At 41.8% G+C, this 18134-nt stretch overlaps 2 protein-coding genes and 1 long non-coding RNA gene across 4 annotated transcripts in view; 1 reads left to right on the forward strand and 2 right to left on the reverse strand.

The window, feature by feature from the left end:
- rspo2 (R-spondin 2) overlaps window positions 1-4404 on the reverse strand; it is a 75894-nt gene extending 71490 nt beyond the window's left edge. Inside the window, exon 1 of one of the 2 annotated variants that reach the window (XM_017309656.1) lies at window positions 3274-4404. In XM_017309656.1, the coding sequence (XP_017165145.1) occupies window positions 3274-3373 (100 nt within the window). In that variant the 5' untranslated portion in view covers window positions 3374-4404. The remainder of the gene's footprint in view (window positions 1-3273) is intronic. The other variant, XM_008431947.2, reaches the window with a different exon arrangement.
- Window positions 1-18134, forward strand: part of LOC103478257 (uncharacterized) — a 34843-nt gene that overhangs the window by 1927 nt on the left and 14782 nt on the right. The gene's annotated exons all lie outside the window — the stretch shown is intronic.
- The window catches only part of eif3ea (eukaryotic translation initiation factor 3, subunit E, a), a 36358-nt gene continuing 28418 nt past the window's right edge, over window positions 10195-18134 (reverse strand). Inside the window, exons 11-13 of the mRNA XM_008431949.2 lie at window positions 13133-13235; window positions 12674-12808; window positions 10195-10376 (exon numbers count right to left, since the gene is read on the reverse strand). Of these exons, the coding sequence (XP_008430171.1) occupies window positions 10341-10376; window positions 12674-12808; window positions 13133-13235 (274 nt within the window). The 3' untranslated portion in view covers window positions 10195-10340. The remainder of the gene's footprint in view (window positions 10377-12673; window positions 12809-13132; window positions 13236-18134) is intronic.

The following is an 18134-nucleotide window of genomic DNA, read 5'->3' on the forward strand; positions in this document are numbered from 1 at the left end:
AAGAAGTCTGTAAAAAAAAAAAAAAAAAAGATGTGCGGGATGTGATTTGCTATCAGCCGAGCACGCGAGGTGAGGAGAGTGTCCCGACTGAGTCCGAGGCGTGCCTGGACGGGTTTCCTGGCAAGCATGAGCAAGAAAAAATAAAGAAGAAGAAGAAGCAAATACTGAAAACGTAATGGTAATATTGAAGGTACCAACTGTATGCTTTTGACAAGTTCACGTAGCGCTAAGCTAGGCATTAAACGAGCTAACGGCGTCAAAGTTTTAAAAAGTTAGCTTTAAAATGGACGCCATTGATTCCACAATTTAGATTCGTTTTAATAAACAGAGAGAGCTAAAGTGTTGTCACGCTCACACCGCCTCCCCACTTGTTGCTGCACACTGCCAGCCAGCAGGCTGAACAGGCTCCCATGCTTTTAGCCTGCTAACAAAGACAAAATGGTCTTTTTTTGGAAAAATGTCAGGAGGCAAAACTCAGGGACATTCAGTAAAGATATAGCAACAATATAACTATAATAACCCAATTAAAACGGGAGGGAGGGGGGAACTGTTGCTTTTTTGTTTGAAATTAAAGCATAATTAGTTTTATTTATTTATTTATTTATTTTTGCTTAAAGTTGCTATTTTTTCCCCCAAAATACATTGAGTCAAGTTTTTTTTTTCACTAAAAAAAGTTATTCTGAACATAGAGTCCTATCCCACCTCTCCAGAACACTGTTGGTCAGCTGGCTGAAAGAAAAAAAAAAAGCTACCACACTTTCCCCCTCACTTACAATGGTAACATATTTAGCCGTTTTGGAAAAATCCGGTGGCAAAGAAATATTCAATTCATGTTGCACACGATTATCACCGTAACAATAGCAATATTTTATAAGAAATAAAGAATTTATTTGCTGTTCTGTCTGAAATAAACGCATTAAATAATGTCATAATTTTTTGTGCTGATGTCGTAAAACGGTTTTGTTTTTAAAAGTTGTTAAGGTCTCTTTACCACAACACTGCTGCTTTTTCTCCGTTTCTGCACACTGCTAGTCTGCTGGCTGAAATAAGATCAGCTTCTCTCTCACTTTTAAAAACACTTCCATTGACTTGATGTTTGACTTCCTAGATTCTTTTTGTGTGTGCAAATGCAGTGAAATTGTGGTGTGTTTAAAACTACATGACCAGACAGTCTCACACTATGCCCCTATATTAGCTAAAGCCCAACATCTGTCATTATCCCAGTGGACGTTTTAGACTCCTTAGAGCCCCCTGCTGGCCTGGAAGTCCCAAAAGAACTTCCAACAGGGTAAAAACAAAAGGTACAGAAGTCATAATCCAGTTGATATGAACCGTTTGATGTTGGCAGCTTTACACAACAGTTCTGTAAATGGATGTTGTAGAATCATTGTGGCAGAAGTGACAAAGGGAGTGAAACTGATCAAATCTACACAACTAATATCATGCCAACTGAACATCTACAGTACACTAAGGGCCTTTCAAGGTTAGTGATTAGCAAATTAAAACCACAACTTTCCACAACTGTAGATTGAATTCAAATTTAGCCCAATCAAAATGATTGAAAGTCAGACTTGGTTCAGCCTTTCGATCACTAGCAACAACCACTCGATGTTTCTTTTTACAGTTCACATGCAGCAACTCTGTCTGTTTAACTCAACCATGCTAGTGCTGTTAAACGGTATCTATCAATCAGGGACAACGCAAAGCAGTGGGTAGTGGGGCCCCTGTACAAAACTCATCTCTGGGCCTCGTGTAACTTTGGACCGGCCCTGCTACTAAACCTCATGCATCTGGATATCTTTTTTTTTTTTTTTTTTTTTTTTTTTTAAAGTGTAGCATCTTTTTTCTTTCTTTCTTCTAAGCTGGTTGCACTCACGGAAAAATCTGTTCTTGACTGTGCAAGTTAACCTCTTGATCTCATCCTTACTCCTCCTGAACCCAGCAGCACCACCTCTTCCTTCTTCCCTCTCCCTCACAGATAAAGACCCCCCACCCCTTTAAAAAAAAAAAACAAAAAAAAAAACAAATATGCTTGACCATACCCTGCATTTCTTGGGGTTTTTTCCCCCTTCTTCTTCTGAACAGCTCTTTGAAAAAACGGATCAGACCGTGACACACCGTCTCCTGCACGCCAGATCACACAGCGCACGGAGAAAGAAACACACAGAGGGAGCGGAGAGCCGCATGTGTGCCAGTACCCCGCAGTGATTGCCCTGATTATTTGCAGATGGGCAGCGGAGGGCTCGCAGTGTGGAGGTTCCCCCCACCCCCTGGCACGCAGCGCATATGATTAAATTGGTGATTGCCTCAGTATTTACAAGCACCCACCCACCGTATCCTCCACCCTCCTCCCCATCTTCACTCTCCGGTGACCCCCCCCAGCCCCCCCCAGTCTCCCTGTCCCAACTCTCTTCGCCGCTCGCTCTGATCCCGGTGATAGGTTATGTCACGGGTGTGAGTGAGGTGGAAGGAGGAGGGAGGCGGGGAGGGTTACTTTTCCCTAATCCGACTGTCTCCTCATTCATTCACAGCAAAAGGCTGGTGTTTACAGAGGGGCTGATCCCCCCCCTCCCTCTCCTCCCCCGGCTCGACTCCAGCGCCTCCGCTGAGCGATTGTTATGCAGGTTTCCGACCAACTGTTCAAAGTGGTTATGAGATCAATTAAAACCAGCTTAGGGAAGGAGAGAGGGAGGCTGGATGGATGGAGAGATGTTGCGGTTCAGAAGTCTTGGATTTGGGATTCTGTAGGCACCCCAGTTTATTTCGGACGTGCCCGATCAGCAACATATTTAACTATTGAAACAAGCAAATGCACGATGATGAAAAATGAAATTGGGGGGCAGGGGGGGATGAGGGAGAAGCGTGTTTTTGAAGCGCTAAATCGTTTTAGAGAGCGCGCGTTATCCTGCGCGTATTTTACGCACCAATAATTGGTCCTAATATAAAGTGTTTGAGAGACAAAAATATTTCACAAAATGTTTTTTCCCCCTCTCTTTTTTGCACGTTTAATGAGATTCTGAAAGTATGGCGTTTTCCCACAAGGGAGAATTTCTGGAGAGTTCTGGATCGGCAGCTCTCACCTCACATATTGGATGTTTCTCTCTCTCTCTCTCTTTCTCTTTTTCGCTCACTTTACGCACACCGTACCTCTAAATTAGACTGGCTACGAAAAAGACCATATTAACACTTTCAGTCTACTAGTGCACAATCTGTTAAGTGTCACGTCTCCTGGATGCACATCTGAAAACACACGAGGTTTGAACTCTGGGTTACCTCTCTTGTTTCTCCTCCAGCGGTACGACGGCGCCTGACAGTTGCTGTACTCCATACAGTTCAAGACGATCAGGGCAAATGAGAAGAGTCGAAACTGCATCTGGACGGTCGGTCTGGTTTGCTCGGACTCCAATAAAAAAAAACAACTTTAAAAAAAAAAAACAACAGAAAAGTAGGAGAAAAGAAAAAGAAAAAGCGCACCAGTCGTGGCTTAAGAGAACTTCTCTGACTTTTTTTTTTTTTTTTGGTCCAATTTCTCCAGTTTCTTTTTTTTCTTTTTTTTAGCGGATCCTTAAAAATGTGTCAAACGTCAGAGACGCGACATGGCATCATGTCTTCGGCTGGAAGCATTTTTTTTTTTTAAAGCACGCCGATGATTCTTAAGTTAATAATGAAAAAAGAAGAAGAAAAAGTGTCCGTGCTGGAGAAAGAAAGGGGAGGGGGAGGGAGGGAGGGGAAACAAAGGTGTGATAAGAGAGGAACGAAATCAACACCTTCTTGTGATCGTGGAAGATGAAAGCGGAGACTCTTCTATGTGTTAATGTCCAGATTCTGACCCCCTAAAAGCTGAACACGACACGGTGCGTAACTGCAGCCACAATCACCGCCAGTTCACTTCTCAAGAAAAAGAAAAAAAAGATGAAGTGTAATTCCGCTTCTAGGTTCCGTCTGAGTGCAAGTGCGGCTGAGCAACACGCAGCATCCCTCTCTCTCTCTCTCTGAGTGACTGTGAGGAACTCGCGTCTGGAGAGTGGAGGTCCGAGAAGGAGGGATGAAGAAAAAGGAGGTGAATTGGGAGGGAGGGCTGGTCCTTCTCTTTTTTTCCTCCAGCTCTCTCTTTGGGTCTTGCACTCGCTTTTAACCTGAGTTTCTCGGCCGGTTTCGTTCTGCCCTGTTCGCGGCGTGCCCGTCTTCGCTTTAAAAAGAAAAAAGAAAGAAAGAAAAAGAAAAAAAAAGAATGTCTTGGGAGTTGGAGACGGTGGTGAGTGTGCGTCGTGCGCCCTGATGTGTGGCTGAATGGTCCTGATGCTCTCTGCCGGTTTCCTCATATAGCCAAGCTGTTGCGTCGCTGTCACGTGCGGAAATTTCCAGCTTCCAGCCTCTCATTTAAAATGTTGAGGAGGGTATCCTGTTCATCAGCTCCTCCGCTAACCACCCAAAACCACCCACTCACCCACCCATCCATCCATCCAGCCAGCCAGCCGGCCAGCCACACTTGGCCGGTTCGAGGTTGCCTCAGGGTCCTAGTGAGCGTGAAAAGTTGGAAGACGTTTAGGGGGGGGGGGGGGGAGCTCCTATGCTATTCTTGAGTTTCTCTTGTTTTTCCACTGGCTGCTAATTTTAGACGATCTTAACATATTGGATGTCTTTTCAAATCCATGCAGAGGCGATCCAAGAATTTGTAGGGCCCAAATCAGAATGGGATTTCGGGGGGGATTTTAAATGAAAAATGTTATTTACTCTTTTTCTTATTATTTTGTAATTTGTTGCTATGAGTTTGTAAAAAAAAAAAAAAAAGAAAGAAAAAGAAGTAGTTATCAAATCCTAAGAGGATAGAACCATTTAAACATAAAATCACATTCCTATCTAGTCCTATATTAGCGGACATTAACTGTACTCCAAAGAAATTGGTATTTTCTCAGCTGAGAAACTTCTGCGTTACTTTAATCTTAAACTAGTCGAGGCTGGTAGCTGGATTAATCCGCTCCATCAGCAGCAAGAGGAATAATCTATTGGATTTTGTGCTATGCTACTTTTCCGTTGTACTTTTCCAGATCTTGTAAGACAGACTGTAAAAAGTGTACATCTTTGATATCTGCTACTATAGTACTGTCTTCCACAGGTACGATGTTTTCACGTGCGATTTGAAAATTCTGAAATTAGCCTAGAAATGCAGCAGGTCTGATTAGATGTTAGCTTTTTCACGCTCTTTCTCACAAATTCTCCAATATGACATAGTTTTTCTACAAATAAAATTAACAACTTCACTCCAAAAATGGCAAATCTATTAAGGACATCACCCACCAGTTGTTACACCAACCAATAATGCATCTCCTTCGTTAGCATATTGCATTATGCTAACGTAAAATGCTTTTTGCTGGACTTTTTTAGGAACAAGATGCAGCTTTCTGCTTCAGGACATTTCAAACTGCACATACAAGTCAATACATTAATTTATTCCTAACCTACTGTAAGAACTGTGGTCTGACTTCTGTAAGCAGTATCCATTATCAGGGGTCATAATCATATTTCACAAGAGTCAATTAGCCTAAATGGATATGATCTGGTCAAAATATACTTCAGATTTCTAACTTTTTATAAGCACTCATCTCATACCTAACTACAAGACAACAAACTGAAATTATTTATTTTTACTTACAAACATGAGAAATTGTCACTCAACTTATCGACATTAACTTTTGTAGATCTGGAGGCAGGTTTTACATGAACCGTAGCTCCGGCTTAGAGAAATGACTCTTCTATACCAGTGAAATTTCAGTTGATATTGAAATACGTCACTCATTCTGATAAATTAACAGTAAAATTTGAGTTTTCATTTCTGAAGTCAATGTGTGCTCACTACACAAACAGGGTCACAAATCTGTTGTGGGGGTCAGAGATTAAAATTGTTTGAAAAATAAAAAGGAAAAAAAAAATCAGGATTTGACAGTTAAATACTTTTCTTTATCCATGTTGAGATGTTTTTAATAAAAAAAATTGACACATCTCATGCTTCTTCACAGTGGCGCAACTACATATTATTCAGGTGGATGCGAAAACATAAATCGGCGCCCCCCCTGAAGGAAGGCTGAAGGAGCGTGGAAAACATACGCTCGCTCTACCAACCCCTCCCACTCCCCCCCGGAACGACGATACGTGAAGGATAAAACTTGCTACATTTACCTCGTTATGTGCGCGAGGTGAAGGAGCGTAAGGCGCGCTGTAATGTATGGGAAAACATAATCGGCGCGCCGCCCCCCCCAGACGGGGTTTTGACCCCCCCTCTGGTGCTGCCCCCCTATGCGTTGCATGCGCTGCATACCCACTTTTTGCGCCACTGCTTCTTCAGATATTCAAGATTTATTTTCTTCTCATTTTTTTATAATACAAAAAAGAAAAAAAAAAAAAAAAGAAATTCCATTTAAAAATGGGCCCCCAAATCCCCATTCCGATTAGGGCCCTACAAATTCTTGGATTGCCTCTGCATTGCTTTGAGTTTGATCCTTATCATTAATTCATCAGGTTCATTTATATAACGAGGAGAGAACAACTATTCTCTGCCTGCTCTGTGGAGCAAATATGTCTTGAAACCATGAGGCAACCAGACCCACTGTACTGTTTATCTAAGCAGCAAAAACACATCTAAAAGAAAAACATTGATTTGCAGAAGACACAAAGGTGTAGCTGCACTAAATATCTCAACAAATTTATAGATATAAAGGTGGTCATCCTCTCCTTTTCCTTATCTGAAAGACACTGAAACCCTGGAGGCATATAAACAAAAAATAAACAAAATTTCAAATAAAACCAGATTGTGACTAATTGATGCTGCAGAGGTTATTAATAAGTGGACATTTGTGGTAATATTCTCAGCTTCATCGTCTTGGAGTGCGAGCAAACCACTGCTCTACTCCTTTCAGCCACTAGGTGTGGCACTTAATCTTTTATTTATTTGAGGAAATTATTTTTATGCGAAAGCAACGTTGTCCAAGTGAGAGACTCTGCCAGTGTGTGGTGAAGAAAAGAACTTTCTCGAACACAGAGAGGGGCTGCTTTCTGTACCAGTGACATGACAAAAGGCCTCCTATTTCATTTGTATGGTGTATTTTTATTTTTTTCAGTTTAAACGGCAAAAACCAGAGGAGGAGGAGGAGAAAGGGGGGGGGGGCAAAAAGCCTCTGGTTGTAAAATCTACTCTGAGGGGAAGATCTTTGTTTAAAAAAAGGAGTTTCGGAAACCTTTGGTGACCTTTGTGCTGGCTTTTGTTTATTTGTCTGTCCAGAGAGCAGTGACAGACACAGCGGTCAGCGTGGCTGTTGCAGCCACAGGCTGCGCTGCTGGTTTGGACTCTTCTCTACAACAACATGCGAGGGTGCACAGTTAAGGTGAATGTGATAATTTAGGCCCTCTGGCACTTTTATTTTCATGATGTGTCACGGAGAACGGGGGCCGGTAAACCAATCACTCTGCCCTCTCACCCCCCCTCCCGCTCCCCCACCTTCTCACTTGTTGCAGTGCACACAAGTGGAGGTGACGTCAGCATATGGATGGTCTGGCCCGGAGCCCTTGGTGCCATAACAGCAATGACAGGAGAGCGGCGCATGCACTCGACTCACCGGGGATCCGGGCTGGACGGCTTTCATTGTGGGTTTTGTCATAGTTTTCTTGAACAAAAGAAAAGGACAACAGAGAGAAGAAGAAGATGGGGGGGGGGGGAAGAAAAAAAAAACCTGTTGGCGTCGTAAAAGTCAGAATCTCTGAAATGTCAACGATTCAGAAATAACCCAACATGACATTTTAAAATAGAGATAAACTATTGCGGTCCATAGAAGTACAAAGATAATCACAATGGAGACCAGGGTTCAGCTAGAACGCTGATCTTTATCTGCCGATGAAGGTCATTTGATAGAAGTCTAAAGAACAGATGAAAGGATTTTATATATATATATATATATATATATATATAAAGCTGGCAATTTATCAGTGTGGCATTTCATGAAAATAATTTATACTTTTTAACAGCTCAGGTAATCAGTCTCTGAGGTGTCGCTAGGGCTGAACAATAATTTTGTAACAATATCGAGATGGACATGATCAGTATCAACAGATGATATGTCTGACAGATTATTAAATATCCCTGAACTCTGAACCACAACCGCACAGCATTCTGGGGGATGTAGGCAGAGTAAATCAGCCCTCAACCTCACAAAGACAATGTGGCATAAACTCGTTCACTTGCTCTTTGGTTTCCCAGCAACAGCCTGTCGAGTAAAATTCTTTGGTCATTATATCCCGATGAGACAGCTAGTAGCATGAAATGCTGGCAATGAAAGTCAAATTGTTATGGTTTCTGATTAATATGCCGACACCAGCAAAGCACTGAGCTTTTGATTGGCCGTGTACCAGCGGGCTAGCTCATCTGGAACCAACTCATAGGACAAAATTTGACTCGCGTGCCTCAAGTTTAAGATCTTTATTTTAAAGGGTTTCTTATAAATTGATGTGGAAATATTTTGGCGTTAATCCTAACAAATTTGAGTAGAGGTGTCCAAAACGTGGCCGAGTTATTTCAATATAAGAATGATACAAAGTTAGGGTAAGATTTTCACTGACAAAAATGTTCACATTTTGTGTAAAATGTTTCTTTTACTGCAGTTTATATTTTTGTTTCATTTACCTTTTGAAAATTGACCACCTTTAAGTAGGAGTTCAACTCTTCAGTAAGGATACATTTCCGTATTTAAAATGTTTTTATTGGTCCGATTTAATATTCAAACTGTCTAATGAACAGAAATAAAGACTTCCAAACATCCATCTGTGTGTACTTAGTCTATATAATGTCTTTCACTTATTGATAAAACTCCTGAAATAAATCAACTTTTCAATATTTTAATTTATTGAAGGTGGTCTGCAGCAACACTTTGGTATGATGTGTCCATTGATCAGAAAAAGATCCGATTTTTGAGTTTCCGTCCAGATCGACATCGGTCAGCGTCGAACAATCCGCCAATTATGATCTGGCGATGTCTCGTTACGTCTCTCAGTTTTTATTATTGCAGCGGTTTACGCCCTGCAGATGACAGCTCCTCCTTGCAGAAGTTAACAGGATTTACATTTTGAAGAAAAACGTTTCCATTATGCAGCTTTAAGGACAAAGCGTGCACAAAAACCATCCATTAGTGCGCGCAAAACCGTCTGATTAAACGGGTTACAATAAAAGGAAATACGAGAAATCTCGAATGTAACAACTATTATGTTTCAGATTGAATAAACTAGCTAAAATAGATAAAGCAGTCTTTTGAGGAGTTGGGGGGGAGAAAACTGGTAGAAGGAGCAGGTATTATTCTTTAGTCCACAGTGCAGTTATGTTTATCAACCCGGCGAGTCTGTGACGCATTATGGTCCAAAATAAAAGGAGGAAAGCACCAATTATTGGTCTGTCGTCTGTCTCCTTTGGACGGAACAAAGTCATACATCTGTTAAGGAGTCCGCTCGTGGGTGAAGCACGCAGACACACACACGCACGCACACACACACATATACACACAGGTGATGCAAGACATGCTGCCCTCTGCTGACTTTTGATTTAACCCTAAACAGCAGGTGTATTTGACATAAAAAATCCTTGTTTAGTTGTTAAATTACACATAAGGAGAAAATTACAGCCATAAGAAGGAGTAACAAGCTGTTTGCGAGCAAGCGCAATAAAGTAGGAAGGAGTAAAGGGGGCAGAAGGGTTGGTGGGGGCGGGCAACAAGAGAACTGAGTTATGAGAAGGTTAAAAGCAGAGGGAAAGAGCAGCGGGGGTGGGACGGGACATTAAAACGATGGTGTCCGTCTGGCTAATGGTGCTTTATGGCTCCCTGGTGTCCTCAGATGGACAGGATGACTGGCAGAGTGTGTGACCGTGGCTAGCCGTACATGGCCTCCGTTTGCCCGGCCCCTCCCACAGCGAAGAAGTGGACCGCTAAAAACACCATAAAACCCCACAGACTAAACAGCCGTTCATCATTGCCGTGCACTCACGAGGCGCATCGCACGCGCCCGACTGTCCTGCTCGGCGGCTCGATGTGCACATTAAAACTTCATCAAGTATCACTGATACAAAAAACATTTAAAAAACATTAAAAAAGGCAGACCGACCGCTTCAACCTCAGTGGCTGCTCGCGGAGTCCAGAAATAAGGCAATCACAGGGTGAAAACGGTTTCGCTGGTCACTTTTATTGAGCTGGTGATGACTCGAACCGAGAGCATAAAAAAGTACAGCGTGTTTGGTTATTGTGTTTTTTTTTTAAATTTCATTTTCCTTTCTTGATAGACAAGTGTGATCCGTCATTGCCGGGTAGTTAAAACCCGCCTTCCTGGCCGGCCCAGTTTGGTGTCTGGGGGAAAAACAAGGGGAAAAAAACAACATGAAATTAGTCTCTTTTTACAGGTAACTGGGGTCGATCAAAACCAAACATTTTGTTGTTAAATGTGGGTAAATGTGAAAAAGCAAAATATATGTGCAGGCAGTTAAAAACGCTTGTTGGGAAATGTGTGTGTGTGTGTTCTGCTGGTGAGTGCTGGGTGGCTGACAGCGACCCGAAGCAGTCAGCCCAGATGGCAGGCAGTAAATGTTCTCTAAATGTAAGTGATTTGTAGAGTTGAGGACAGCAGGATGGAGTGGTGCTCTGCAAGTTGTTTGCAGCCTCTTTTGTCTAATTAGAAAAACTTCCTAATGAGGCGGGCCGGTTTTTAACAAGACCGTTTTGTGGCTCCGCTCCAGCTGCAGATGTTCAAACAATAGACAGGAGAGTAAGCAAGGAGCTTTCAGCGGTAACATAACAGTCGGGTAAAAGACGGAACCCGTCTGTTCCATTTAATGGAGGTCAAAGTGATTGGCGAAGGAATTCGCTACGAGAAGCAGCCGAGAAAGTCACATTAACTCTGGAGGAGCTGCAGGGATCCACGGCTCATGTGAGAGATTTTAGTTAACTTTGGTTAAAGTGGCTGTCAAGTTGAAAGTACTGCTAGGGCAACAGATTTTTTTTTCTTTTTAAAGGGGCAGTATTGTATATTTTCCAACCACACGGTGCAATTTTATATCACAATCAACCTTTGGCTGTTGTAAAAACACTTGTATTGTTGTTTACTGTTGTCTTCTATTGTTGACTTAAAAGAAGACTTCTTATAAGTCTTCTTTGACTTAGAAGAAGTCTGACATAGTAATTTAACACCTTAAAATTGGGTCAATGTCTCTTTAAGAAGCTCTTGCTCTTTCTGAAACTCTGCTTTCAGGAAATCATCACAAAAAGGCTCCTCTATCAACCCCTTAATGATTTTTAAACAGCATTTAACAGAGTAGTAGCTCATATAATAAGTTCAGCAGATGCGCTGCTGGTGTTTGCTAATTGCTAGTCTGAATGCGCGGAGGGAGGGCTGCTCTGAGTCAGAAGCACGGAGCTTGGAAACTGCAATTCTGAGGAGGAGCTGTGCCTCGAAGGCGGACCTAGGTCCACCCAGGCGTTCTGCACAGCTGAATGGTTGCCACGGGAGATTGAAGCATTTTCTCAAACATACATGAAGGTGTCAAGATAACACTCCGGACATAATTTTTGTGAGGGAATAACATTACAACATGAGGTAAAGCTTTAAAAAAGTCAACTTTAAATAATACTGCCATTTTAAAATGTTAAAACGTGCAATTGGCACATAATTATTGTACAACTTATGCTTTATCACAGTACGCAAAGTTAATAATACCTCCACTTTTTAGGTAACATAATTTTAAATCTCTTTTGTCACATATTCGTGAAAACCGTGGGTATGTGGGCGACTCTCTGATGTCTGCAGCGACGCATGGAGAACCTGGAGGTTATATTTATGGGTTTAAATAAAGATATTTCATTTGGACTTTTTGAAATCCATTGCTGGCCCAAACATAAGGAAAAACAGTTCGAATTAGGTGATTATTTTGATATACATCCAAGTATATCTTTGTGACTTTATTTTCTTTTTCTGAACGTGTAACCTTTCGGATTTGGGTGCCAACATCCACACACAAATTTTATTGAAAAGAAAATCCAAACATTGCACATCACTGAAAGCTAATTTTATGCTGGTCGGCACAAAACAAATGAGCTGGGACAGAGCCGGTTGAAGCGACTTAAATCTACAGGAAGCGAAGCATGAACATTATTCTGAAATGCAGAGAATTCATAGCATCTGCATGGTGGTAAACATAAAAAAAAAAAAACAGAGTCAAAATCAAACAGACTTAAAAGGGATTTGCAGACCCTAGGCCAGGTATCTGCAGCGGGTCTTAAGAGCTGGGAACGCCACACTTTGAGTAACGTTCGCCAAACGCCAGCAAGGGCGTCCTCCTTATTTACGTTGCCGAGCTGAGTCACGGCGCTTGAGCCTCGTTTTATGGCCGCTTGGACTCTACCTTGTCATTAAGCCTCCGAATAGAGGTGGAAGGATGAAAGCGCCGGCTCTGCTCTTATAAGCCTACTCCGTGTAAGGAGAGCTTTTTGTTGACGCTCGTTTCATCGACATTCTTTCGCCGCGTTCCTCCGAGGCGCTTTGAAGGTTCACGCTGACCTTGGAGCTGACCGGTTGATGGGAGTTATGGGAGCCCTGCAGCGACGGGCTGGAAGGGAGTGCTTTGTGCCGTGTTGGTGTGAGCATTACTCACCTCGTTTCTGCTGCTGGCGGCCTGCTTTTTCTCAATGTTCATAACCAGCATTTGGCTGCGGAACGAGAGGCTCTTGGTTTTCTCAATCACCTGCTGGTAAGGCGATATGGCGTTGTTCCCCATGACAACATGACCCTGACGCACAAAATAATAAGACAAAAAAAAAGAAAAAAGATTGGACCAAATTAGACAACGCACTGAAAAACAATTCAAACACAGGGCTTTTAGTGTTCGTTTCCACTGTACACACATCTACAGGACTGCTGGAGTTTGTTCTGATAATAACAGAGAGCCTTTGTGATGTGTATACCGCGATATCGTAAAAAAAGGCTTTGAGCACAGATGTTTTCTATATAACCTCACAAGAGCACATCATTCAAAGTAAAAAAAATAAAAAATAAATAACAGAAAGCGAATGTATTAAGCATTGAAGCCAAACAGAAGGACAGGAAGTCTCACCAGTTTGGAGTCGATCTTGGCGTCCAGCCTGGCATTGCGGATGAGGTTGACGATCCATCTCTCGGCCTCCTCGGCAGACATGTTCAGCTTGTCGGCCAGCATGCTGTTAAAGAAATGGACAAGGAGATGAGGAGCTCAAACTTGATTTGAGCAACAATGATATAAAAGTCAAATGGATCGGAATCTTGTGCCGTCACTGTAGAGTTTAGATTTACGGACTGAAAGTCGGGTCGGGTCGGTCTTGGGCTTCTGTGGAACGTTTAATAGGCTTACAATACATCCAGCACAGAGACAGTCAAACGAGAATGCGCAACATAAAGTTGAGTCAACCGAATTATTAAAGTCTAAATATAAGAGTAGGTAGTGTAACCTGTTGAGGAAAGACAAAAAATAAGGTGCAGATGTTCAGTAGACCGCCCTGTTCCGTTCTTACCAATCACACATCCCAGATGATTTGGCCTCGAGTCATCCTGCGGTTACGAGCGACTAAATGGAGCTCGAAGACGTGAAACAAAAAGCTATAAAACGGCAGAAGTTCCACTGCTTACTCAAATTAAGGTCTAAAAGGAAAAGCAGTGAAATCGTAATTAAAATGGTATGTAGGTAATTAAAGTCAATTAGTCGGGTTGGGTCGGACTCAGACACAATCCCTCTGGGGTCGGGTCGAGTTGGGTCGGGTTTCTTAGGTCCGATCTAAACTCTACTCTACCGGAGAACTCCAATGTACCGGTGAATCATGTGATTCTGTTGTTCAATGGTTCAATGAACAATGACACTTGTTCTGTCAGATCTTTATTCTTGTCCCAATGGGTAATTAGTTTTACAGCAACAATGAGTGTATGACCTCACATAATACATATGCACAGGGTGTTGGTGTGCATATGCACAGCTGACTGTGGTTTTCTGGCCACTCATTGATCTTTACAAAGACTGACCTTCCGATTCTGGCCAATTGTTGTTTTTTTTTGTCTGAAAATGTTGTGAAGTTGCCAAAAGTGGGGTGACGATTGATAACTGCACACATGCAGAGGTGGACAGATCCGTCAGTCAGCCCTGAAAAGTCAGTTTGTCACCAATTTCGATCAGCGTAGCGTCAGATCTGACCTTTCACCTACTTTAACTGCTTCCAAATGTGTGATGTATTTTTGATATTGTCAAAAAAAAAAATATTTTTCACAGCACTGAGGTTCAGAATCTCCAAAATATCAACGCTTTTAAGACTTTGGATGATTGTTATGTTTGAAGGTTTGAAATGCCTGTCACTATATGCTGTAGGTACAATTGTATTTAGCTCCTGCTGAAATGCATAAAGGGTCGATTTAATGTATGTATCGTGTCAAAGTTACAGTATAAATGTGCATTTTATTCAACAGAAAACCAGTCATGAGTCAGTGTTTTGTTTTTGCAACACTGTTGAGATTTTTTTTTAAATCTGTCACTTCCAACAGCACTCCATTAGTAATCGGCTGTCTGATTTGCATTATTGCATACGCTTAACGTTATTCAAGTATGCATTGGACTGGCCGATCAGTCTCCCTTACATGTCCTCTCCCTTAAGACATTGCTACTACTGACTTCCATGATTCCCCCCCCCAAAAGGAAAAAATAAAAAACTAGTGGTGAGCCCACAGAGAAGCTGGGCAGGAGTCAAGACTGACTGTTGTAATGCTTTTTATTAGCATCACAGAAAGTTGCTAAATTATTTGTTTAGTTGCTGCTTTGGTGCTGAAATTCGAAGACTTTGGTTGGTTCTGAAAATCTAAACTTGACATCTCTTCTGTTTCAAATTAACAGAAACATCAAAATTAGGCTGCAATACTCCTTTCTTCAGGCTCCTGAGAGAACAATAAACACTTGTTAAATTTAAGATCTTACACATTTCTCCTCCTATATTAGTAATTTGCACAAGCAGAGCTCATTTTTATTATTGCTCTGTTTTTTTTAAGCTGCCTTGATCTCATTCTATAATGGAGTAAATCTTGGTGTGAATACATAAAATTTCTGATTTGGTTGATTACTAGCTCCCACAGATTTTTCTCATAAACTAAGTTGAAGTCTAATGATCTAATTAAAATAAGAAGTCTTAATAAAGAGAAATATACAGGTGTGCAGGATGCAATTGCAGTTTTACGGCCGATTACCAATCTTTAAAAAGCCCGAACTGCTGATTCCAAATTTGGACGACAATTTCTTTTGTCTGAAAAAGTCGCTATGTACAGCGACATAGTTGGCGACTATTGTTAACTGGGCAGATGCACATGTGACCCAGTGGGCGGGTCTGTCAGTCAGTTCTCTTTTATGGCAGAGCAAAATGGGACAGTGGCTGATTCTCAGACTTTTGCAGGTAAATAAGATCAGCTTCTCATGTAACTATGAGTTGATTGAAAATCTATCAAAATTAAGGAAAACAGCCAATTTTTTGAGGAACCCCTACATTAATACAGTTCAACTGAGTATAGTGTAAGTATTTTTCTGTATTGGGGTTAATATAATAAAAACATGCATTTGGGTCCGGCTACTTTATTGTCAAAGAACAAAGCTTAATAACTTAACGATTAATGAAACAAATCTATCATCTTCAGCTGGATTATAATGAACATAAAAACATCATGTCAAGCTAAAAATGGTAAAACATGTAAAATACAACGAAAGCTTCAAACTATTACGGTAAAACAGCCTCCTGGAACCCTTAGAAAAAGTCCAACCAGATCCCAGAAACAACAGGTGTCTTAAAGCAGACAATTGTAGAGTAATAAAGAACACATGAAATTGAAGCTATAATGACACCGTTTTTCTTGTTGGTAATGAAGAGGGATATTTTAGAAATTCAAAGACACAAACTGCAAACAATCACTTCAGCTGAATTGTAAAAAAATGTGTGACAGAACCAAAAATCTTTCAGTTAACGTAACAATATGCATGATCGATGTTGTGCGTTTAGCGCTAAATAAATAGCGACTGCTCCAATCTGTTATGCTCCAGGCGACGTTTCTAACACAAAGCACACCCAGAGAACCTCTAATGGCCCAATACTAATGGGAGCGTGATTTACAGACTTGCAGGAATTACTCCACTAATGGTGCCGGGACTGGCCCGCGCGTTGCCTTCAGTTGCTTCAGTACCTGCGCCCACGTCAAAACGCGCTCCATTCGGCTCATGCAGGTGACTCACCGTTCCGACCTGTGGCCGTCGCGCAGGATGAAAGCCGGGTTGGATGCTGGTTTGCCCTTTCAAACATCTCCGCGTAGATGTGTCACAGAGACAGGAGGAGCGGGGAGCCAGCAGGGAGCTGGCCCGCTTTGATCTGAAGCTTTCCTCCACTGCAGCTGGCCTCCCTTGTGGCTTCCTTAATAACTAGACCCCCTTGATACCCTCATCTAGACCCCCTCTTCCACCCTCCTTCAACATTTCCTGCCCTCATCGTTTGACCCTCCCCACCGCTTCTACCGCATTTCATATAAGGGGCCCAATAAATATCCTCTACCACTTTGAGCACAACTGAGAATATGACGACTGCAACCTCATCTAAAGAGCTTAAAAAAAAACACAAAAAAAACAGCCAACCTGTAAAGCCATAATGTAGAATGAGTTGAATTTTTCTCTGCATATTAAAGGTTACGAAGACCAATATAAAAACAATTTACTCCGCTAATTTTTCACTTCCTGGTCCATAAATCACACTCGGTGAGACTCGGTCGGCGTTGGCTGAAAACTCCCGAGACCCGGGCGCTTCTCACGCCACCGCCGTTACAGATTTTATTCATGGCATTCTTGTAGTGGGAAGTAATCTTATTTGGGAATTGGAATTTACAATATGACCGGTCTTACCTCAAGGCCACTTTCAGGCCCATGAATGTTGCTAAAATGGTGGCAAAAACCACATGAAAACAGGGAAGGGAAATGATGTCAGTCTGTGGATGGGGCGTAAACAACAAATAAGAGGCATTACCTCAGCATAATGAGGAAAATACGGTCTGGTTTCCCCCCCGAGTGACCGGGCCTCAACATGTCCGCCGCGGCGAAGCGTCCCCAAGAAGAGCAGGTAATTGAGCTGAAGGAGTGGCATGGGTGCACGTGTGTGTGTGTGTGCGCGCGCGTGTGTGTGTGCGTGTGTAGTGGGGTCGTGACCAGGACGGAAAAGGACACAGAGAAACGAATGGATGTGTCACTCACACCGAACAAACACAAACGCTCAGTCTGCCGAACAGAACAGCTGATTACAATTCAGCTCGTCCGACACGGGGAAAATGAGTCATGACGGCTAAATTGCACCTATGGATTATCGTTGGGAATTAGATCTGGATCTGGAATCAGTTTTTCCATAGATAAAAATCTCGATAGATACAGAGTTAGATATAGATAGATAGATACAAAGATAAATAAAGATGGATACAGAGACAGACCGATTGAGATAGACAGAATGATAGAGATAAAAATAGATACAGAAATAGAGCGATTAATAGAGATAGAGCGATACATAGATAGATACAGATAGATAAGGACATAAAGATAAGATAGATACAGAGACAAGTAAAGTGATAGAGACAGATAGTGCTATAGATGCAGAGTGATAAATATGCAGAGCGACAGATCAATTGATAATTGATTAATTGCGTTAAAATTTGTAATGAGTTAAAATCTGTGTAATTAATCAAAATAAAATTCTGGCCCCATCTATAGTTATCTTATATCTGTATCTGTCTTGTATATCTATAAGATAGATACAGGGACTATCGTATTTTCCGCACTATTAGGCGCATCGGATTATAAGGCGCACCTTCAATGAATGGCCTATTTTAAAACTTTTTTCATATATTATAATTCTATGCGCATTATAAGGCGCATAGAGTAGATGCTTCAGTTTGCCATACTCTATTATTACACATCCACATTGTAAAGAATTTGTCCCCAGTACTTTATATAGTAGGCTGCCCCAGTCATTGTTTCACTCACGGTGTTGCGATATTGTGCCCAACTGCTTTCTGGGTAACACAGACCAACC

Source organism: Poecilia reticulata, linkage group LG16 (genome assembly GCF_000633615.1).
Source record: "Poecilia reticulata strain Guanapo linkage group LG16, Guppy_female_1.0+MT, whole genome shotgun sequence".
NCBI classification, from domain to species: domain Eukaryota; kingdom Metazoa; phylum Chordata; class Actinopteri; order Cyprinodontiformes; family Poeciliidae; genus Poecilia; species Poecilia reticulata.